Source organism: Entamoeba invadens (assembly GCF_000330505.1).
Source record: "Entamoeba invadens IP1 unplaced genomic scaffold scaff_1105074726367, whole genome shotgun sequence".
NCBI lineage: Eukaryota > Evosea > Mastigamoebida > Endamoebidae > Entamoeba > Entamoeba invadens.
In genome coordinates, this window is record NW_004440445.1 from 476,807 (window position 1) to 500,875 (window position 24,069).

General features: G+C 34.0%; 8 protein-coding genes across 8 annotated transcripts; 3 read left to right on the forward strand and 5 right to left on the reverse strand.

The window, feature by feature from the left end:
• Positions 1 to 16: 16 nt before the first annotated feature.
• EIN_154170 (hypothetical protein) lies at positions 17 to 5,017 on the reverse strand (the record flags this gene model as incomplete). Its single annotated transcript, XM_004258083.1, has 1 exon — positions 17 to 5,017. A coding segment is annotated over one exon (5,001 nt), but the record flags the coding sequence as incomplete, so codon positions are not given.
• Positions 5,018 to 7,037: 2,020 nt separating this feature from the next.
• Positions 7,038 to 7,700, forward strand: EIN_154180 (hypothetical protein; the record flags this gene model as incomplete). Its single annotated transcript, XM_004258084.1, has 1 exon — positions 7,038 to 7,700. One exon carries the CDS (start codon positions 7,038 to 7,040, stop codon positions 7,698 to 7,700), a length of 663 nt encoding a protein of 220 aa, XP_004258132.1.
• Positions 7,701 to 7,855: 155 nt separating this feature from the next.
• On the reverse strand, positions 7,856 to 10,380 carry EIN_154190 (hypothetical protein; the record flags this gene model as incomplete). Its single annotated transcript, XM_004258085.1, has 2 exons — positions 7,856 to 8,864; positions 8,912 to 10,380. 2 exons carry the CDS (start codon positions 10,378 to 10,380, stop codon positions 7,856 to 7,858), a joined length of 2,478 nt encoding a protein of 825 aa, XP_004258133.1.
• Positions 10,381 to 11,540: 1,160 nt separating this feature from the next.
• Positions 11,541 to 14,667, reverse strand: EIN_154200 (4-coumarate--CoA ligase, putative; the record flags this gene model as incomplete). The annotated part of the gene is made up of 2 exons (XM_004258086.1): positions 11,541 to 13,552; positions 13,632 to 14,667. The coding sequence occupies 2 exons, from the start codon at positions 14,665 to 14,667 to the stop codon at positions 11,541 to 11,543; spliced, it is 3,048 nt and encodes a 1,015-aa protein (XP_004258134.1).
• Positions 14,668 to 17,150: 2,483 nt separating this feature from the next.
• On the forward strand, positions 17,151 to 17,849 carry EIN_154210 (hypothetical protein; the record flags this gene model as incomplete). The annotated part of the gene is made up of 1 exon (XM_004258087.1): positions 17,151 to 17,849. One exon carries the CDS (start codon positions 17,151 to 17,153, stop codon positions 17,847 to 17,849), a length of 699 nt encoding a protein of 232 aa, XP_004258135.1.
• Positions 17,850 to 18,329: 480 nt separating this feature from the next.
• On the forward strand, positions 18,330 to 18,986 carry EIN_154220 (hypothetical protein; the record flags this gene model as incomplete). Its single annotated transcript, XM_004258088.1, has 1 exon — positions 18,330 to 18,986. One exon carries the CDS (start codon positions 18,330 to 18,332, stop codon positions 18,984 to 18,986), a length of 657 nt encoding a protein of 218 aa, XP_004258136.1.
• Positions 18,987 to 19,243: 257 nt separating this feature from the next.
• Positions 19,244 to 21,117, reverse strand: EIN_154230 (diacylglycerol kinase, putative; the record flags this gene model as incomplete). The annotated part of the gene is made up of 3 exons (XM_004258089.1): positions 19,244 to 19,970; positions 20,019 to 20,091; positions 20,241 to 21,117. 3 exons carry the CDS (start codon positions 21,115 to 21,117, stop codon positions 19,244 to 19,246), a joined length of 1,677 nt encoding a protein of 558 aa, XP_004258137.1.
• Positions 21,118 to 21,671: 554 nt separating this feature from the next.
• EIN_154240 (hypothetical protein) lies at positions 21,672 to 23,615 on the reverse strand (the record flags this gene model as incomplete). The annotated part of the gene is made up of 1 exon (XM_004258090.1): positions 21,672 to 23,615. One exon carries the CDS (start codon positions 23,613 to 23,615, stop codon positions 21,672 to 21,674), a length of 1,944 nt encoding a protein of 647 aa, XP_004258138.1.
• Between the last annotated feature and the right edge of the window lie 454 nt (positions 23,616 to 24,069).

The window sequence follows — 24,069 nt, forward strand, 5'->3', positions numbered from 1 at the left end:
TCACAATCTTTTCGACACTCTCCTGCCCAATTGGAAAGTCCGCCAATATCAATTTGAACTTGAAATAAGTGTCATTGATCTCTTTAAGCGATTTGTGCAATTTGTCAAGACTCTCTTCTTTCACAACAACAAACGCTTCTCTCTCACTCTCAATCATCAACTTGCCCAATGCTGTTTTAACGGTATCCAAAAAGTCGTTTAATTGGTAGATAATACACGTTCGAAGCACTTCCGCCTTCTCCTCGTTTTTAACTCGTTTTGCAATTTCAGTCTGAATTAAATTAATCTTCCTGTCAACATCCGGAGTATGATCAAACGACCAATGTTCATCCAAATACACAACAACTCTCCACATCGCCCTCCAAATACCTTCATTTGCACTTTTATAGTTTTCAATCGTGTTTAATAACTCAATTCGTCTATCAATGATCTTTTTTCTGTATACAGTGTACTTGTCTTCTGAAATGTTTGTAGTTGGCTTCTCCACCTTTTGTTGCACTTCATCCGCAAAGTCCAGTTCAATCCACCTTTTCAGAGTTCTCAGAGAAGATAATACATATGAAGCTTCAGAGTCGATCATCCCATAATTTGCAAGAGAACTTGTGATGTGTATTCTCACCATGTTCACATTCTCGTTTCTCTCAAAATTGGATTTGACAAACAAGTACAACACACTCGTAGCGTTCTTTCTCACAACAAGAGATGGGCTTCGACAATATCCAATAATTCCATTGATCAAATCAAAGCAAAACGTCGGATTTGTTACAAAGAGATACTCCGCATTCTCAGTCACAATTTTCCTGATCAGCGCCATAAAGTGTTTGAAGAACAACTCTGTCGGTGTGACTTTAAACAGTGACACAATCAATTCGGTGAGTTCATTCATCACCTCATTGTTCCCTCCAAAGAATCTTTTATTAAAACAATTCATAATCAAGTCGAGAATGACTAGAAGTCCCGTATCAACAATAGATGTGTTGGTTTGTACAGAGTGTTCTTCCGATGAAGAGACATCAGGGGAGATTCTGTCATTCATACCGTCCTTTAAAGTACTCAAAAGGGGTTGATTATCCATTTGGTTGAACACCTCTTGTCTTGCTGAATTGAGTTTGGACGCAATACCCTTGAACAATGCGTCCTTTTCATTCAAAAGTCCTCTCAAGAGTCCAACTGCCTCTTTAAGTATTCTGAGTAAATTCCCAATTCGATCTGGAGAGTCTTTGTTGAGTAAATTAGTCAACGTTTTGACTTCGATGTTCTTCAGTACCCACAAAATGTAGAAGTAGAAATGGCGAGCTTCTTCTTCACTAAAAATGCCTGAAGTTTTCTTCTTCCCATTTTCAACAACAACTTGTCCCGTCGAACTCGACAAGTTTTGAACAACAGAAAGTCGTGATGTTTGTGGTGTGATGGTGGGTGTAATTATCCTTTCAAGCTCTTCACTCAAATCGTCTGTTGTTGATTCGTCGTCACTTTCTTGTTCATCAGTGAAATGCCAGAATTTTATCAAATCGTCTGCGTTCACAATGACATAATCAATGACACTCACAAAGAACTCCGCGATGTTTGCCTTCTCGTATGGTTGTTGGTGTCTGACATCATTGTCTGTTCTCTGTGCCAATTCCACAAGTGTGTATAACGCATTTCTCGCAACACAGTCGTTCTTTTTCATTTGAAGCAAAAGCATTCTCTGCACATATGCAGCCAAGAAGTGTCTTGAAAACACTGTTGTGTAATAGTCAGACACATTCTGGACTTGTGTGATTCGTGGTGCGTTGCATTCATAGAAGTACACAAACGACCCAACACACTTCAAAAAGTCTGTTTTGAGGAGTTGGATCAAGGTCGCGTATTTGTCCACTGTCAAAGCTTCTTCCATTTTAGAGTACTTTCCCCTCTCTTTGTCGTTATTCATTGCCTTCTTCCTTGTGTCGTCCGATGTCGACAATGTGAACAAATAAATGTCCATGCATTCCATCGCTATTTTTCTCGAATAAACACGAAGTAACACAACAATGAAATTTCCAAGGGCTTCATTACATGTGAATATCCCAGTAATGTTTTTACCTTTTGCTCTCAATTTAACATACTGAGCAAACACAGTACAAAATGTTTTCAGTTGCACATTAAATTTGTCAATATAATTTGTGTCGCTCTGTATTTTGTCATATTGATAAATAAGCCTTGAACCTTCTAAGTACAACACCAGACTCTTTTCTATCATTTTTAAGAACACGGGTATCATGTTCATCGTCGTTTGAACGTATTTCAGTTCAAAGCTCTCGTCCAAAGTCGATCCATTTTGCTTCTCCATGTAGTTCTGGAAAAACTCTCTTAATGACGTTAAAAATGGGAGGAAAATGGGAATTTTGTTTGTTTTATTTTCCAAGTAGAATTTCATATACAATTCAAATGGCAAATTTTTCTTGAAGGGTTTATAAAAGAACTTATCAGAGAAGAAGCTCGACAGTTGTATCAAATACTTGAATGGCTCCAACTCTGTAGTCTTCGTCTCTGTTTTCAATTTGTCGGTTGCTGAAAATTTGACGTCGTACAACCCAAAGATGATATCAAGCAATATGGGGAGGGTGTGAGTGATGTCCATATCGAACTTCCCAACCGCTGAAATAGTATCGGTGACCTCTTTAAATGAGTCGTCTATCGCTTTTGGGTTCTTGAAATTTGTATGTAACGAGCTGAGGAGTTTATGGACGTTTTTACTCTGTGTGTATACATTGGACATAATCCTGATCTTAAATCGAAGTGTTTGTTCTCTTCCTTTTTCCTCTGCAATTTGGGTCATTTTAGTTGTTGTATAGTTCTCATATGGAAGACCATTAAACACGTGAATAGTGTAGTCTCCGCTTCGAACAACTTGTCCCAGTTGAATGAAAGACATATAAGCAAAGTATGAGTTGATGACCATTTTTTCCATTGGTTCATTCAATTCATTCGTCAGTTGTACTTCTTGAATGACAAACAGCATATGGTGTTGTGGGGTTAACACTACCGGCAGTTTTGCTTTTATTTCGTCCAAAAAGTAGTCTGTCTTTTGATTCACAGAAACACTTGTTGTCACCTTTCTCATGAACAAATTGTTGACCTTTGACTTGTTATAAAAGAGTGGAAGGTATGTGTCGTCTCTATGGAACTTAGTGTCTTCCTTTCTGATATAACAATTAATCAAAAAGCAGCCTTTCTTCTTCTCTCGTTGTAAGTTAAGTTCTTCAGGATAGATGTAGACGTTATTCACAAAGTCGGTGAAGAACATTTCGTTCTTACTAAAGCACGTGAAGTCCTCCAATTGTTTAATAAATGTGTTGCTTGACCCACTACTTGAATTTTTGACACACTCAAACCCACTTGGATCAAACACTCGATATGCACTGGTGTCTTGCAACTTCATCACTCGCAATTCCCATGGTTTGATCCCCGTCGGTTTCACTTTCCCTAATCCAATTTTCTCAATCATTTTCAACAAGTCGCCTTCGCCATGAATCGCCTCTTTGTACATCCATATTGGATACGCTCGTTCGTTTCCTTTCAACTCAGTAATTCCAGTGAATATATGTTGTCGATAAAATCGATACACACTCTTCGATGCTAAATGTTCTCTCCTTTTGTCGAGCTTTTTCCTCTTCTCCTTTCTTAACTCTTCGATGTCAGAAACCTTCTCTTCGGCTTTTTCAGGGTCGTCCTCCTTTTCAGATTTCTCGGATTTCCCCGTCTTGGATTCTTTATCGCCAATTTCGGCGTTCTCCACTTTGGAAGACTTGTCTTGCACTTCGACGCTTTCCTCAGTCTCCGTTTTCTCCACGGCACTCGAAGAGACTTGTGAATTGTCTGTTTTTGATTGCAATTCAGTCCTTTTGCGTTCTTTCTCAAAGTCCTTTTTCTCCGCCTTGTCCTTATACAACACTTTGACGTCTTCGATATCGACTTCCGCCATTTTGTAGAAGTAAAACACACCAAAGAACTTCCTCTTTTTTTCTTCTATTTCTTTGAGTCTGATGATAAATTTGGAGCACAGCATATCTTCATATTCGTCGGGTTCTTTACTTTTCACTAAGGCTCTGTTCTCTGGTGAGTTCAAGTCGATGAAGTAGTTCTCCGTAATCTTCACGATTTTGTCGGTCTGATCGATCACTTCGTAGATTGCAAACTCGACGAAAAAGGGTTCATATTGTATCAAACTTCTCGCTTCAATTTGCATCAAAAATACACTCCCCTCGGCATTAGTGTTTTTCAAGACTTCAATTTTCTCGTGGACGTTGGTCTGTGTTTTGTCATGTAAATAATTTTCATACAAATTACCTTTGACTGTTCTCACATCCTCTAAAGTCGTCTTTCTGAGTAATTTTGGGTCCGGCTCCTCGCTCTCTTTCATTTCAGCGATATTAGATATCGACATCCGCTGTTTTTGACTCAGTTCAGTCTTGGGAGTTAAATAGACGACTTCTGTTGTTGGATCGAGTAACATCCCCAAATAAAGTTCTTGTTCGGAATTAAGTACGTCTTTGTCTTCGACTACTTTAGACCTTGTTACGTTCGAGAACATTGGCTTCGACAAGTGTTTGATAGTGACGTCTGTAGGATTGTAATTGGTACATATTGTAGGCACACCATCATCTTTAAGTTGCTTTTCAAAGATATCGCTCCATTTTGTGGGCTTTGAGTTTTGTTCGTCTTGTGTGTCGAAATAGTTTGTTTTAAAATCATCGTACATTTGTTGGAAGTCTAATAAATTGAGCTTCTCCCCAGTAATCAAATTCTTCTTAAGAATTTTCTTTATTTTCTCATCAGAAAAGTTCAACCCATTCGACTCGTAAAATTTTCGAATTTGAAAAAAATCCAATTCATTCACATGTTCCGTATCAAGTCGCTTAAACTCAGTCTCGGCTTCAGCTTCATTCGTTTTCGATATTTGATCAAATGATACCCCTCCATGTTTGTGAGAGGTCGTGATCGCAAGATCGTGAGTCGGTCGGAAACCATATTTCTCTAGTAACTCAGCCATCTCAATATAGTTGTTCAAGATCTCGAAGTTTTTTGGGAAGATTTTGAGAAAGTGAAAGTAAACATTCGTTAATTTAATTGATAATTGGAACTTTCATTATTTATATATAAATTGTCGCACAAAAAAAGATAAAATTGGATTATTTTATTATTTTACTAACTTAGGCTTTTATATAAAAAAATTATATATTATATTATATAGAAAAAAGATGAAAGACAATTACCCCAATAATTTATAAAATGTTTATTTGAAAAAATTTATTTCAAGAAAAAAAAACATTTTTTGAAATTTACTTTATTTAATTAAATATAAATTATTAGTTGATAAAAAAATTGATATTTCAATTAAAAATTATAATTAAATATTGTTAATTTTTGTTTTAATATTTTTATTACTAGTTTTAAAAACATTGTTTTATAATTTCGAAGTGTCATATTATAATTAATATATAATATATTAAACCATTTATCATTATTTTTTTTAAATTTATTTAGTTGTTAAAAAAAACTTTGTTTTATTATTCATCAAGTTTTGTGTATTGATTGACACCAATTATTTAATGTTAATTTTTACGTGTTTATATCATTTAAATACAACCACATTCTGTTTTCACAATCTTGATTTACCAGTTTTTTTGATTAATAATAACATTTTTTCAATAAATAATGTTTTGTTGATAGAAAACAAAAACACTGTTTATGGTTTTATTTAAATATTTCAAAATACTAAAGATAAATAAAGAAAAAAATAAATTGTTGTTTGTGTGGTTGGCTTTCAAAATTCATATAACAATCAAGTTGTTTTCTTACATTTTAAGTGGTTTGTGTATGACTGATCAAACATGAAGACCCTTTTGTTTACATTTTTAACTACTCATTTAAAAAGTATTTTCTTGTATAATGTTTGAGGTAATAAAAAAATAACATTTTTATTATGTACAATAACAATATCGAATCGTGTAACTGAACTTATTGAATAAAAACAATTTTTTTTCCAATTTTCTATATTTCTCAAATGGAAATAAAGCCAAAAAATGGAAAAAATTATTAATAAAGCTAAAAAATAATTACTTGAAACCAAAAAAGTATATAAATTTTGCTTGTTTTACAAAATATAATATTTTGTTTAAAGAAAAAAATGTTTCAAAAATCGAAAATAGTTTTTTTATTAAAAAAAATCAAAATAAAGTTTGAGACTCAATCCAATGTATTGTTGAGATTTGATTCTTTTCAAAAACTTGTCTTTCTGTATTATTCAAATAATTATTTATTTTACTATATATTTTATAATGAAATAATAATTAAATAGCATTGCTCAATAATATGATAATTTTGTAAACTTATTATAAAAATAGTAATAACTAACGTTGATTTCCAGTTTTTTTTAGTGTTTTAAAGATTAAAAATACAGAATCAATTTGACTCATTATTTCTAGGAATGGATTTTTAGTGAACAAATTCTCTCAGTGGTGGTTAGTTTTTGGACGGTTTTTTCTTCTTAATCCATTGACTTTTTATTGAAGTATTTTATGTATAATACTCCATTTCTTTCCTCTGTTGTTTCAGGGTATTTCATATAACATAACAAGTCCACATAATAACATTCGATATAAATAGAACAGTCTGAGTTTATTCGCATTTCTTCGAAAACTGGACAACACTTTTGTATAATATAACAAAACAGTTTTATATTAGCAATAAAATACACTAAAAAGCGGGTAAATCACAATTCGAAGTAAACAATTATTCAAAAGTACGGCAAGAAAATTCCGTGATGTAAAAATAGAAAATCGCCTAGAAACGCTAAAAAAGGATGAAAAGTTCCAAATTTCCATATTTCAAATTATTTGCCACATTCGAAATTCTTCGGTAGAATCAGAAAAAGCTAAAATCAAATTAAAACAAACCAGTGTTGAATATATCAATCAACTGAAAGCTTTTGGCCAATCAAAATTCTTAAAAATAGCACCTTTACCTTTTCAGTTCTCCCTTATTTATTTGGAACTATTTTCATCAATCCAATGAACTTCCAGTTAGGCAAACTCTTTCGAACAAAGGCGTCTTATCAGCACGACTACTCCTCTTTCAAAGTAACAAATACAAAAACAAAGCCTTGGAAAGAGGCCAAATACATCGAAAGGAAAAAAGAAAATCAGAACATTGAAACATGTGAAGCGATGGTATTGCTCGGTCTTGTCAATTTAAGGTCATCGTTGACCTTTGAGAAACCTCATAAACAGAACACCGACTCTTCCAACTTACCTCGAATCACCAAAATGATAGTTGACGAGAACGATGAAATGGATTTGTCTACTTTACTTGAAGTGCAATGTCGCCAAAAATTACAGCATGAGCTTGACATGGGCATATCACATTCCACTGCTCTTAGAAGATTTGAAAGAAACAAAAAAGTCTTTTTCATCAACTTTTTAGTCGACTTGGCAACATTGATGGACTTCGAATTGGTCTCAATAGTCTCACGAAAGAGTGGAAAGACCATTCAAATAGACAGGGTTGTGACTATCAACAAGCCTGGTATTTGTTCGTTTGGTAAGCACGAAATCCTTGAGAAAGGTGAACTTCTCAGACAATACTTTGTATCCCTTGGCATGAACAAAAAGAATTTCGTGCTGAATCAGAGTGATGATGTTGTTCTTCAAATATTGACTGGATGTTCTCAGTGACTTTTTACATACTATTTTATATACAAAATCTTTTGTTATTAATTGATTTCTATATTCCCTTTTATTCCCTCGTCTCTACATATCTACTTGTTCTGTAGATGTTTATCAAAGACACTCAAATGAATGCAAATATAACATATCATTCTTAATTAACTCTACATAATATTACTCAAATACACTTTCCCCGTTTCAGACCCAGACAAGATATAATCTTCGCCAACGTACAATGCAGTGATTCTCGATTCTGAAATACACACCGTCGACATCTTACCCATCCAACACATGGAACAGTCCAGTTTATTTACCAATTTGTCATTGCCACCAGTCACAATAACTCGATTGCCACACCGAATTTTGTTCACTCCACCCACATGAACGGTGCGACCAATACATAACGCAGAGTATCTTTGGTCCCACAATTTGACCACAGAGTCATTCGAACCCGTCACAATATAATTTCCATATGTGTCAAAAGTGGTGACGTTCTCTTCCAAGAGTCCAAACGTGTATTTGTTGACTCTTCGATCAAATCCTCTGATTTCCCCTTTATACGACAAAGTGACGTACATGTTATTCATCATCTCTCTCACGTCTTTCACTTCACTACTATACGGTTTAAAATAGAACAAAGCTCTCCCAACATTCAAATCAACAATACTAACACCGTTAGAATAGCTCAACATCTTACTCGTGTCTTTTAAAAATGTCATCCCCTTACACTCATTGATTTTAAACTGTTTCTGTGGTTGAATAGACTGAGAAAAGTCTGTGTTATATTGTTCAATCACACCAGTGGAATACCCAATTCTGACTAAATTGTTACGTACACCAATATGAACTACATTCTCCGGAATTCTCTTCACAATGTGCTCTTTGTTTTTATAATCAAAAATCACACACTGTCCTTTGAAGTCCGCCGCCATCACAAAATCATTTACCTTCACAACTTCTTTCACCTCAAAATTAAAAAGAGGGAACATTTCAGTTTTGAAACTACACTTCCCCCAACTCTCTCTAATCCTTCTACATGTATTGACCAAGTCTAAATAACACGTCGACTGTATTTTTGGCTCTAAACTGTATTTGTTGAACGAATGAATGTCATATTGTGAATTATACACCTCTTCCCATATCTTTTTACTCTCTTTGATTGTATTAAACATTCTGTGTATAAGCAGATTCATTTATTACAAAGTAAATGTAACACAAACTTTTTTGAGGTATTCATCAACATGATGATCTCGCTGTGCTTAAGGTAAAAGCAGATCTTCTGTAAATTGGATATACACAATTGGTCGAGTTTTATTCCATTTGATACTGCTGTACCAAACAGACATGTGTTGTTACACGGAAAGCATGGTACTCCTTTCTTCACGTCTTTTTTGATTCCTCTTTTCTCCATTTCGCTTTTGATATATTTCGAGTTCTTCATGTTGATGACAATCGCGTCAAACAAATTTGAAGAAGTGAAATCGTACAATGGATGGATATCATATGCTAAATACAAACACGACAACATCACTCCAGACGAGATATTTTCTATACATATTTTCCTCTTCTGTTCGCTCATTGTTTTGAACTGTGGAGTGAAGAAGTGGAGGGCAAAGAGGGTGTAACAAACTGGCCCAGCAATACTGACTAAGACCCCTCCCAAGATATATTCAAATGTACGTTCTTTAACACACAACACATTCTGTTCATAATTCAAGTCGTTTGTCTCAGTCAAAAAGAACAAGTTGCTATCAACAACATTCGATCCAACCTTCACTTCGCACTCTCCCGTCTTCTCTCCGAAAAATGGAGACTTCTTTCTTAATACTGTGAAGTCTTGAGTCTTCTCGACAACGTCAATTTCAGTGAAGATGGAGTTCTTCTGCGCGATCGAGTTAAGTCTTTCCAACACTCCTTCGACAGTGAGTTCGTGTGTTATTGATCCTTTCACGACTATTTCACTTAAGTCGTAATTACCAACAATAGTGTAAAATTGTGTCTGTAACAAAACCCTAAAGAACTCGTGTTTTCGTAACATGTGCAATTTATAAAAGCGTTGTTCGCCATCAATCACTTGTCTCCAGTAATACGATTTAGACAAGTACCCGTTCACGTTGTGCGTCAATTTTTTACAAAATGAGACACAGAAGAATTGTGCTGACACGAGCATTTTCGGTACATTATCTAATGGAAATATCGCGGTGATCGTCAGAACCGTAAATGGCATTTGACCAATTCCGTTTTGCCCTCTTTCAAACCTGAAGAAGAACGAATTGAATAACTGTGGCCTGTAGTTGAAGTCTGTGCAAATAAAGCAATCGGAAAAGCACTTTCGAGTGAACGACGAGAACACCTCCCCACAAAAAGAAAGTCCTGGGAAGTATATGATTGATATGTATTTGTCTGGAACGTATTTATTGTCACATTTCTTAGTATCCAAAATTGTTGGTACACATTGATGGATGGAGTATATGTCATTAAATTCATTCGACACTTCCGAGTAGTCGTAAGGGAGATATGAGACTGTTTCGGAGACAAAGTCGTTATCCGTTTGTGTGACTCTGCTCCTCATATTATAAAGTGGTGGAGAAACTAAGGGGGGTATTTCCTTCCATAAGTAATCCTTTCTAGTGTGGATGTCACCATATTTTTCGAAAATAGACTCGATGGTGTCCTCTTTTAAATCCATGTATGCTTGTACGTATGTATTTAACTTTGGTTTTTTATAGTTCTTTAATAATACCACGATCCGATTTAAGAAAACCAAAATTTTTAATATGAATAAGAAATCCCAAGTAAAATAAGACTTACTTGTTGTTTATTTAAACATTTTTTGTATTTCAAAATCTATTCCTTTTTAACTTTCTTTTTCTATTTTTTTGAAATGGTTGTGTTTATAAATAAATAAAACTATATTTTTGATATTTGTCTTTGTGGGGTCAAAACTCAATCATTTTTTTGGTTTCCTTCATATTTTTTATTTAATTGTAATTAAAAATAAATTGGGTTTTATTTTATGATTTGAGTATAATATAAAAAACCATTTATATAAAATTTGTCTTATCAATTATTTTTCCAAAAATAGTTATTCTTTTAAATAAAAATGTTCAGTTAAAATAAGAACAATTATATCGGATTATTTTTTAGTTGATATTTTAGTTGCAATCAAACTACACTAAAATAAAAAATATATCTTCCGATATAAAACACTTACTTGATTATTTAATCGAATAATTTAAAACAAGGATGATAAAAATATTTTTACAATTATATACTTTGACGTTTAATATCTTGAAATTTATAAAAAAAGTCAAAATTTAAGTGATAAAACTCAAAATCAAATTTTATAATAAAGAAATAGTATTTACAATACCAGTCCATAACAAAAACAATTACGAGAGAATATGAGATTGAGAAAGTCGTAACGAAAGTGAACACCTCATTTTGTTGAAAGAGAAAGTGTATATAAAGCAGTGGGGCAACTCATCATTCAATGGCCAAAATTACCCCAGAACAACTGATTGAAGGTCGCAAGACTTTGAATCACACTGCCTCCAATGATCGAAGTTCTCCTGTGATTCCCAAGGACTTCTCGTTGAAAATGCGAGAACAGAATTTGTTTGCATTTCTTCCCTTCCAGCAAGCCTTCCTTAAGCATGCAAACACGTCCGACAGAAGTGCTCCCGTTGTACCAAAGCATTCGGAGAATTTGATGTCAAAGCAGCATCAACGCCTCATGGCAGAAGTAGTCAACAGGTCTGAGTGATTAAAATTATTGATTTGATTAATCTTAGTACTTTTAATTATCACAGACGAGAAAATTTGGATTTAAAAATATGAATTCAAACATCACTTAGTTCTTGAAAGGACAGAGTGGAAATTTTCATTGAAAAATCCCATTTCCGTTAAAGTCTTCAAATTGATGGCAATCTCATTGTCATCAAAATCAAGACTGTGCTGTTGATTGGTACTTTTGAGGTATTCATTACCCGCAGACATTCCAGAAGAAATGACTCCAAGAGACGCCAACAATGCCATAGCCTCAGAGTTCCCTTCTTTAGCAATTTCAACGACTTTTGATTTCCATTCCTCAAGACTCAAAGTGTCTAAGGTGTAATTCATCGACTCCAAAACAGTAAATAAAGTCTCGACTTTCGTTGAAACCATTGGTATCATGTTGATCACTGCATTCGTGTCGCAATTCTTGACGGTGACCTGTGCAACTTTGTCGACTGGAGTCAATGGAAGTGATACGCCACCAAATCCTATATGATTCAAAACACTCAACCGAAGCATTTTATACACAAAGTCATCAGTGTTGCATATCCCAGTTTTGCTGTCCGCAATAATGAAAGATGGTCGAATGACTGATATACTACACCCAACACTCCGCGCCTTTTCTACAACTTTCTCACCCATCCATTTCGATTGAATATACCCAAATGCACCAATTGGAACCTTTTCAGAGATCGTCTCGTCTCTGTTTAAAGCAGCTCCTATAGTCGAAATGTAACATATGTGTGCTCTTTTCCCAGCAAATTTAATAACATTCACAACTCCATTGACATTGTCCTTTTTCAATTGATCGTACGACTTCGACCAATTGACCACAGCAGCACAGTGAATGATCAATCTACACTCGTCTTGAAGTTCTTGATAACACTTCTCCTCCACACCCATATGGTCTTTTGAGACATCACCAACGATCACGTGTATTTTGTCACTGCGAGTAAGTCCCGTCTTGCGAAGCATAGCGTTCATCTTCTTGTCTAATTCACTCTTATTTGCACTTCTGCCAATGCAGTACACTTTCTTTGTATCTGCACATTTGCATAATTCGTTGACTATATAGATTCCAAGGTATCCCGTAGCACCAGTCACTACAACACTTTGTCTGGTTGTGTCGTCTTTCTCTGGAAGTTCTCCAAAAAGGTCTTTGTCGCTCTGTGAAGTTAATACTTCCAAATCAGTCATTAAAGAACAACTGTGACAGTTGGCGTCTGAAGTAGGGTTTTCAATATAGTCTTCGATCTCTCCTATAGTCACTCTATTACTCAACAAATTGAAAGGAGCATCTTTCACATGTTTTCTGACATAAGCCACAGTCTGTGCACCAACAAAAGAGTCTCCTCCCAAGATATAAAAGTTGCTGTCTCTCGACAACGCACCAATCGGAATATCAAAGAGTTCACTCCACACCTTTGCGATCTCTTTTCCAGCTTCAGTCTTTGGTTTATTCGTGTTCTTTTCAATCGCCATTTGCCACTTCTCTTCTATAAGTCCTTTCACCATTTCTTTCAACTTCGGCGCATACAATTTGCCAAATGAAGTTCTTGGGAATTCTTGAAGAGGGAAAATGAATGTTGGAATGGAGAACGGGACTAAGTGAAGGTTCAAATAACTTTTTAATTCACCTTCGATATCGTCAAACGTTTGGTCTTTTTTGACTATAATAAACGCAACAACTGCCTCTCCTTGGATCTTGTCTGGTATACCAATCACTGCACTCTCCTGTACCTTGGGGTGCTTATTCAATACTTCACAGATCTCTATCGGCCAGACATTATGTCCCCCACGAATGATCATGTCTTTGACTCTCCCAGTGATTCTCATGAAGCCATTTTCTTCCAAAACTGCTTCATCCCCTGTTTTGAACCATCGCTCTTTATCAAAAGATTCTGCATTTGCCTTAGGGTTGTTTAAGTACTCTTTCATCATGATTGGAGAGTTCACCTCAAGTTCTCCTGCAAAGCCGATTGGGAGAATTTCTCTTGTCTCGTGATCAACAACACGGACTTGGTAGTTTGTAATTGGTCCAGATGGAACGTTAACGGACTTTGCTGGCATTCTGTACATCATACCTTCTTGTCATTCTCGATTCTATTTTATTTTAAGGTACATGTTTATCAAGTGATATACATCATATTAGTAACAACAAACCACATAATTCAGTCATCCCATAACCACCAGAACAATACTCTAAATGTAACCCCTGTTTAATGCTTTCAAGGAATTGGTCAGTTGTTACAGCTCCACCAATTACAGCTTCTCTTAATGTCGACAAGTCATACTTCGACTTATTTGGGTGTTTCAAAAGTGCAAGAAATGCAGGAGGAGCACCATTGACATTAGTAATTCTGTCGTCTTGGATTATTTTAAATATTTTCTCGGTATCAAACTTGTCAGTGAACACGTAGTAATATCGTTTTAGTATCACACCGTCCATAACAATATGTCCAGTTGTTGTAAACATTGGGACAAAGCTCAGTGTGCGCCTCACAGAAGGGTCGACCATAGACGAGTTCAAAATAATATTAGCAGTGAATGACTTATTTTCATACACACACACTTTGGGTTCTCCAGTACTTCCCGAAGTGAGACCATAGAACAACGAGTCTGATGGTAATATCTGGTTTCTTTCCTCTTTCAGTTTGCTGTAGTCTGTTTCTTCACTTTGAAAAGCGGAGTAGCTGTACATCGTTTTTCCGTTTTCTTTCATTTTATTGATATCCTCATCTTGTGCATCAATGGAAAGAACTTTCATCTTTGCGTCTGCAGCATAGACCAGAGGGGCCATACATGTTTTAGTCACTATTAAAGCGGGGTTCACCTTTTTAAATAAATTAAGTAATTGCTCCACTTTATATAAAGGGTTAAGGGGCATCATAATAAATCCAGACGCTTCAATAGCAGCCTCAGCAACCAAATATTCTACACAGTTGGGGAGAAATACACAAACAACATCTTTTCTTTTTATATGAGCTATAGTATAAAGTCCACTGGCCATTGAGTCAACTAACTTGTGAAACTCACCCACAGTCAATTCGACTGGATTTGGAAGGGATGAAGAAACATATTTGAACGATTTGTCGTCTTTGTACGTCATCATATCTTCATACCTCTTCGCAAAGACTTCATCTCCAACGTCAACGTGTTTTGCGGAGTAGACACTCTTGGTTAAGTGCACATTTTCCATGATGATTGTTTTTATTACTATAAAGATCGTCCACCTTTTTTAGACCGACTGCACTCATTTTGCACCTTAGTTCATTTCGTCAATTTAACACATATTCATTTAATGTAATTGTTTCTTTGTTCATTTTTTTCCAACCAAAAACACATTCTATTTTATTTAGTCTTCTTTGGAAATAAATAGTCGGGTTATTTGCCAAACAATTAATTAATTTTAATTATTTCATAGTTTTTGGGAGGATTTATCATTTCCCAAGTCATTTTGAAAGTCCAGTTCAATTGGAAAAAAAACAAACATACAATTGTTTTTTCCAAAAAGACAAAACCTATAAAATAATTAATTTTTTCTATACTATTATAATAAGTTAATTTTCTTTGTTTTTTGTTTTTTCACAAATGCAAAGAAAATATATTTAATATCTAGTAAAATATACTATTTATTACTAATTTAAAAATCACAAGTTGTTATTCTTGTTAAAATGTTAACAATTCGTTGAAAAAAGATTTTAAATTTGCCACTAGTAGTTTATTTTTCGTCTTTTGTTACTTAATAAATGAATTAATTTCACAGTTTTATTTTTTTTGGTATTTTTTTTGTAAAAAAGTTTATTATAGATAATATATAGTTATTAAAACAATGTATTTATTTTATTTTAATAATATATCATTTTATTGATTAAATTGTATATGATATAAAAATAATTTAATTTAATAGATAGTATTGTGAAGATCACAAAATGAAAAATAGACTATATAATATATAGTATATATAAATATATTATATACTATATAATATAATATATATAATATAATATATCCAGAATAATAAAGTGTATTAAATGTTTGTTTAATTTATTTTAATTAAAAAAAAATTTTTTTTAAACTGTTTTTTATTTCATTGCAAATTTTCTTTTATTTTTCATCATTCACGTTTTTTTTTAAAATATCTATATATTGGTCAATGAGGAATAAAAACTCTATCTGTTTTGAGGAATATGTGGTTTATTGCTAAATCTGAAATGAATAAACAACCAACAACATCGACACCAAAAAATGAGTTTTATTAAAGTGCTAAATCATTTATGAAAAAAGTGGTTTAATGTTTTTAAAAATCTGTTGTTTTTTTCATTAAAAAAGATAGAAAAGTATCGATATTGTGTATGGCTTTTTATTAATTTAGCATAAATATAAAAACTGTGAAATGTAATTTCAAATACTTTTTCAAGAAAAAGGATAAAACACACAAAAAAACTTTTTTTAACACACAAATGAAAAGCAAAATAATGGGCAATTTAAAACATACCTGTTTGGATTTATTTTTCTTCGTCGAAACTAAAGTAAGTAATTTTGTCCCAAACCTACAGGTTAATACTCGTTTTATTTGTTTTTCATATCATTTATTATAATTTGAACAAATTGCCAATAAACACGGCTTCAACAATGCTAAATAATTGTGCCCAAATAATTATTTTATAAACACTTTTTTGAGAAAAATTATAAGAGGGTATTAACAAATTATTTTTTTCAAAAACAATTATTATATTAATAACTTTTTTATTGTTTTTTTATTTTTCAAAAATAAATCACCAACCAAGAAGGGTTATCTATTTGTCATTAAACAGTATTATTAATTAATATCATATATAACAATTTAATTATACATATATAGTTAAATAATTATTGTAAAACCCAATAACAAATATATTTATATAGATTAAGACAATAGTATAAATATAATAATAATAAAAGAAGTAATTTGTAGTTGTGAATTTCCATTTCCCGGCGAATCCATATTTTTCATTAAAACAATGATTTTTAAAATCACTCATCTGAAGTTGTTTATTCCCTTTATCTTTATTATAGTAAAATATAGTTAATTTGTAGTTAAAAACCAAAGATAGTAATTTAAAAAAATGAAAATTAAATCTGCGTTTATTTTCAAAGAAAAACAATAAACTATTAATAATAATAAATAAACATATACTAAATAGTAATAAACGAAAAAAAAACAGAAGAACGAAATTAATTACAAAACTGGCTGATATAAAAACAAGTAAATTCCAACCGTATTTCAGTTAATTTTTGTCAATCAAATCGGGGTTTGTCTCTTCAAAATAACAAAAATGAAAACTTGATGATAATACGAAGACAAAACAAGAAAAAAAGGACCGATTACTTTTTAATAGCAATATAACCCGTTATAACACAGTGATATCGCTGCATACTTTATGTGTATTACAATTCAGTCAAAAAAGACCGTAAAGTACAAAACGAAGATGAAAAAGTGGAGAAGCATCTGCGTCGAACAAATTCTTCTAAACGTGGAAAAAAAAGACGGGTTATCTACAGGAAGGTTCTTCAACAGGTATTGACTGGCGAAAAGTTTAGGGCAGCGAACGCGTGATGCTGCTGTTTTGTATTTTACTCGTTTGTTCTGAAATGGAAAAATTAATTGATAAAGGGTTCACTTAACTTGATAAGCACTTAATGGGAAGTAAGCAGAGCAGCCAGTCACTTAACAACAGTAGAAGTAGTGGGAGTGATCCAACGATATCACCTCGTCGTTCATGTAGTCCAGTTCAACGTGCATGTAAAAAGGGGTGTAAACTGAGTCGAAGTGAGACGTATATAGAGCAAGACAAGGCTTTTAAATACATTGAGAGATATACAGAGCTCATGCAAAGAGTCAACAACTTTGAGAACAAATTTGTGAACCAGAGCTATGAGAAGATAATTGAGGAGGTTGGGTGTATTGACGAAAAGTCGATTGAACTTTCTGAAGAGTTCATTCACGCTCACGCAGTAAAGAAGGTGTTTGCTACAGTCGACTATGAAAAGTCGCAAATGTATGTGAGAGACTTGCACTTGGCGTGTATCGGAAGAGAAGGAAATGGGTGTAAGTTCCAGGAGAACCACGACAAAATCGAAGTCTTGTTATGGAAGGTCAAAGCAGATAAAGAGATCCAACTCAGAAATGAATACCTCAAAAGTATCGACGACTTTGGGGAATTGTATAGCGGAAATGCAAATGAGAAAGACTTGGACGCCATGTTCAAGAAGATTGAAAATAGTGTCAGGATGTATTTGAAAGCAAAAGAGTTAGAAAATGAACAACTACAGTCGGAACAGAATTATATAACTCGTGGATTTATACAACAATTCCCAAACTATAGAGTCCCTGTCTGACTTGTGTTTTGTAAACCAATTATTTATTATTTTATCATTTCATATTATTGTTATTTAATTGTACTATAAATAAAACTTAATAATGTTATTTGAAAGTCGAAATTATTACTTGAAAAATATTAGAGCAGATACCTTTGATATGAGTCTTTTTTCGTTTAAGATCTTGTTATAATCACAATTGACAATTGATTAAAAAACTATAAATAAATAAAAAAAATGATGCTAAAAGAATAAGAAATTGTTTTGAGTTGAAAACAGTTTGTGTCTAGAATAGAAACAATGACATATTGAGTCGATACCAAAATAATTACCATTTGAAAATAACAATTTAACTAATAAAAAATGGATTAATCAGACACAATCCAAATATAAATAGAATGCATGTGAAAAACAGAAAAGTGTTTGTTGTTGCTTTCGTTTTGTAATCAAAAAAGCAAAGCACTTTAAATTTAACAGTGTTTCTGGACTTAGAAATACAAAATGAAGATATTTATTTTACTCGCTTTAGTTATATTTTCGACGGCACACAAAAACAAAGAGAGCAAACCAAACAAAGAAAATAAAGCACAACAAAAGAAAAAAGAAACAAAGAGTGTTGTGAAGCAAATGCTTATTAATATTCTCTCTTTCTTTTCTGCTCACTCATTTGGAAAAAATCACAACCACAACAATGCGACTCAAAGCAATCAAACAATCATTCAAAATAATACTCTCACAAATCATACTAAACCTAACAAACCTCATAGACATCAAAATGATACAAAACCAGAACATCACCATGAAAGGAATCAAACAAATTCTATTTCATGTGATAACACTACTCATCCTTGTGACAACGATAAACCACACCATCATCATCATCGCCACCATCACCACCATAATGAAACCGAAGGACTAAACAAAACTCATGTTGATGTAACTAAGAATTTTGATAACAACGAGACTCAACACAGTGAAGACCCACATTTTAAACCACACCATCATCACAACAGACATGATCACCATCCCCAACACCACCACGAAGATGATAATAATAACATACAGAACAATAATGAAACTCAACAATTTATTAAAGAACACAAACAAAAAAATAGAAGAGAGTACAAAAGAAATAGAAAAGGAGAAGTTAAAAACTAAAAAAAAGTAATTTATTTATTTTTGTTATCTTTGTCTTGATAGAAATAACATCAAGACAAAATTTATAAACGATTTTATAAAACTATTTATAAAATCGTTTCAAATTTTTTTAACTGTATCAAAATTAAATTAATAATATTCAAGTATAATAATTCGCATAACTGTACTATATTATTAATTAAAAATAAACAAAACAATTGTTTACACCACTAAACTCACTCAAAACACTCAACACACCTTCCTCTACTCAACACCACTCAATATGAATTGACCGGGAATGAATTCTTAACAACAAACCGAACCTTTTCGTGCAATGTGATTTTTAAAACCCCCTTTGTTTGTAAATAAGGCTCACCATCGTACTGGCATGGAACGTCCTCATCCAATTGAATTTCGATTTCTTTACCTTGTGCTATTCGGATTGGCTTGGACGCACCCGTTCCGCTGACACAAGCCCCCAAATGAATAATCGAAGAAAAGCCAACAACCTCGATTTCCCCATCGCCGATATGCAGATCATGAAACCCATACGCCATCTCCGCTAATGACACACTCGGCCAAAACTTATTTCCTCCTCCGTATGTCGGGAGGTTGATTAGAGCAAGTCCTTCTATTTTCGGAAGCTCAACATCTCTCCCATCGACTTTCAAATGCAATGTTGTATACAACTTGACTTCTGGCGGAAGCAGATGCTCTGTCGAGCACATCACGTACTGAATTTTGTTTGCAAGGGGCGACTTGAATTTCTCCGGGTTTGCGTTTCTTTTTGTGTGAAACGTGAGGGCGATCAATGCATCTATCCCTATCGAGTAGTAATTGTTGAACACATGGAGGGGTTCTGTCGCATCCCCAACTACTACTTTCCAGCGATCTATTTCGTGGACAGACGCGTCACTGACTTGTGGCAGAAGATCATAAATGTCTTGACCGTCATACCCTCCTCCCCATCCCGTTGATATCGACATGTCATTTCCTGTACCCAATCTATATGTTATTTATTTATTAAATGTGTAATTAGTATATCAAACAAACGGTATCACATAGATCTTAGGACGAAGCCCCGCTTTCTTTAATTCATCCATCACCCACCCGACTGTCCCATCTCCTGTTATTTAATAAGACTCTTACCATGTGATAGTAATAGTAATTATTATAGTATTAATAGTATAGTATAGTAATAGTAATTAATAATAGAAATAATAATTACATTAATTAAATTATTAATAATTAATATTTTAATTATAAGTAACAAACCACCACATATGACAGCTATAAAGTCATTCCCATAGTCTTTGATATATTCAAACGGCTTCTTATACCCCCAGAACACATTATACACTTGAGTGGGATTAAAGATGCCAATGGCTTGCCTGAAAATGTCGGATCCAAAGTGCCCACCCGACTTCTTGTTGATGAAAAAGATCATCGGCTCAACTGATTTGTCGTTGGTGGCTTTATACCAGTCGCCCGATGGTTCCACAAGACGCGGAGGGACAACAAACTTCCCAAGCCGCCCTCTGAAACAGACATTGGGGACTTTGTCGATACACTTTGGATCGACACAAAGACCACACCACGCACAGACATAATGTGCCGCAGAACTTGTGTCTCCACATACAACACAAAGGCCGTTTCCTCTGTTTTTAATGTTTTGAACGAACCAATGAGTGTCGTGGGAGCCTTTTAACGTGAAAATTGGTCTGCATGGGATAGCCAATTTTTTGATACACTTCTTGTGGACATTCATCCCACAAATAGCACATTGGTACCTTTTAATTAACAATTCAAAGCAGACGGGACAGAAATGACCAAGAGCTCCAGACTTCTTGTAGAACGAGTGTTGTCCGTTCTTCAAATCTTTCTTGTGGAACGTCGGGGCGGGGATTTGTAAATGCCCATCTGCTTCCTTAGGAATGCATGGAGTGAAAACATGTTGGCAACATGACTTGTGAAATACACAGGAACATTTTGTGCACTTCGCAGACGGTCCAACAATGAGTTGACCACATGACGTGCACTGCGATGAGACAACAAAGTCGTCTTTGAAGTCGTGTTGTGATTGAAACAAACACGAATTCTTCAAATCATCGACGCGAACACCAAGTTGGGACTCGGAAATGTTGATGGACATTTTACTTTTTGAGTCCATTTTTGTTGTGTGACCTTTTGAATAAAAATTTAGTCACCTTTGTGTGATTCTAGTCTTCAAGACATTTTGTCTATTCTTTCTTGTTTTTTTCACCACATTTTTGTATTCGAAAGTCGAGACATTTTTGCTCCGTAACAAATAAAGTGGCGGATTTCTTGTGACATCAATCAAACGTTTTTCCTCTGGTTCCTCTCCACATCGTATTTTTGTGTTTCACTTTTCAAAAAGTCAATGCAATTGGCTCATTCGGTATTTTTACTATATTTTTATAATAAAAATGCTATTATTGCATAATTTCGTTTTTTATGATTTTTCGGAAATAAAAAAACATTTTTTTTTAAACTAAAAAGAGTTAAAATTATATTAAAAAACTAGTAAAGCTTATTTTTTTGTAAAAAGAATTCGAATTATTAATAAGTTATTAATATAATATCTATTATATTATTTAATTGATAACAATATAATTATAATATAGTATAATAATATTATCTATACATATTAGTAAAATATTATTAATAATTAAATTGAAAGAACAATTAGATCAAGTTTCTCGCGATTTGCTTCGCTCTTCTATAAACGATGCGCTTTGCAATAATGTAGATAAACAAATTGACGATAAAGAGGAAGATGATGACGATTCCCACAGTAAAGAAAATGTTTTTGTATAACCATTGCCCAAAGTTATTAGCCACTTCTTTCAAATCCATTTCGACTTGGAATCCTTGGTAGACTGCATTCACATCTTCACCACTCACAACTTTAACTTCTACAGTGACATACCCGTTTTGGAGTAACTCGATGATATTGACGACAGCGTCAGTGAATTCCAATTTGAATACAAGTTCTTGGTCTGTAGTACTTATGATTGTTTGTTCAGTTGATGACACATATACTTTATACACATCCTTCAAGTATTTCCCTATCAAACTAACTTCATTCCCCGACTTCACTTTTGCAGGTGTCAATTTCCATATGTCGGGCCACTCTTCGACCTCCCCATTACAAAATTCGTCTTTATTCACACATGTTATTTTACCAGCATATCCAGCGACACTCAACTCTTCTTCTCCCGAACATAACATCCAATTATTATTCACACGAACTCTATACCCCCTCTCTACACACTTCACTCGATAACACGAAAAATCGGGAATGGGTACTGAGTACTTCATTAATGATGTTGTGAAGCACCGAGCGTCTTGCCCAAATGAACTTCCTCTATCTAAGAATGACAAAGATGAGACTGTCTCAAGACTCAACATGTCTTGAGCATAACACTGTCCTCCACTCACTAAAGTAGTGTGAATACAATAGTCCATCAACTCTACCATTCCACCTCTATTAGGGTCTCCATAGTTCTGATATATCGGATCCAACCCAGGACTTGTGTGTGTCGTAGCATCACATATCCCAACAGCACCTCTGTCTGGGGTACATCCTCTGTTCTGGTTCTTCCCGTAATACGGCGCCTTTTCCGGCCAATTGCTGCACTTAAAAAAGTCCTTTTTCATTCCTTTTCCCCACGTCAGTGGCTCTGCAACTGAATAATTTGGTTTAAAAGTCCCCAAATCCTCAAAGTAGGCAAGCGTGAAGTTGGAGAGCGAAGAATACATCGACGACGTTCCAGTCATGATTTCATTGTATAAGACTCGCTTCTCCCAATGAGCTCCAGCAGTTCCACTTCCTCCTCCATCTTCAAACTCGACGTATTCAATTGTTTGGTCGTTAAAGTAGTCTTTAGCTACTCGAAGGACATTTGGGGTGTCGATAACACTGACAGTCTCTTCCCCTTTTCCTTTAGATACTTTGCGTGTTCCGGTACTCGACGAGAAGCCGAGTGCGTGTAACGTTTCATGTAAAAATGTGTGCACGTTGATTCTAAACTTCCCCGGCGTGGTGTCTAAGTTAGCGGGGTTGATGTTGGTGTACCCAAAGATACTTCTCTTTTTCATACGACCATTATTCAAACCAAGATAATCATCAGCAGATCCACAAGATGCAGCATATGCTAAAATAGTGGGTGACTCGACGGGGTGCGATGTGACATACATAATCATTCCAACATCAGAGTCGACCACTTGGTCCTTAATATCAGAAACTTCCCCACAAGAAACTCTCTTCTTGTAGTTATCCTGTAAGATTTGGATAGTGCCGGGGTGGACCTGGAAATACTTGTTCAAATAGTTTTGTACTGACTCGACCATTGATTTGATGTAGTCCTTCTTTTCCGTAGTCAGAACATTCTCTTTCGAACATCCACCACCCTCTGTTAAACATACAGCTGGGTTGCTTGTATATATTCCATCTAACGCTCCCATATCAAACTTCACAATTAGAGGAGTCCATTCGCCTTCAGCTTTAAATTGCTGTTTTAACGTGTCATCCAAGGTGTATAACGTCTCTTCTGTTTGTGCTTGAATTTGAGAATAAATGCAGTCATATGAATAAACTGCTGTGGCGTATAGAATGAAAAACAACATTCTGACTTTGTTTGTTTCTTTGACTGTTTTACAACTCTCATTTATGAATGGGAATTTGTACTAGTTATATATAGTTTTTTTATTAGTATATATGAATTTTGGAAAATACTCGTGTCATTCACCATTCAAAAAACTCTTTAAAATAAAAAATGTTTTTTTTTGGCTGTGTACCTTTTTTCGTTGTTGAAATTTTTTTGGTTTATTTCAAATTTATTTTTTTAGGAAATAATTGGGGTGCAAATTTAGATATTTAGTAAAATATATTAATTTTATTATTTATAATGATATTAAAAAATTTTTTATTAAATTATTAAAAATAATAATAGTATGAATCCCAATTGTTAATTAAAAATCTTTTTCTGTGTTTTCGATTTAGTTCAACAATTCTACTTTTGTCATTCTATTAATATATATTAAAGAAATCATAAAATATACCTTTAAATTAATACCAAAT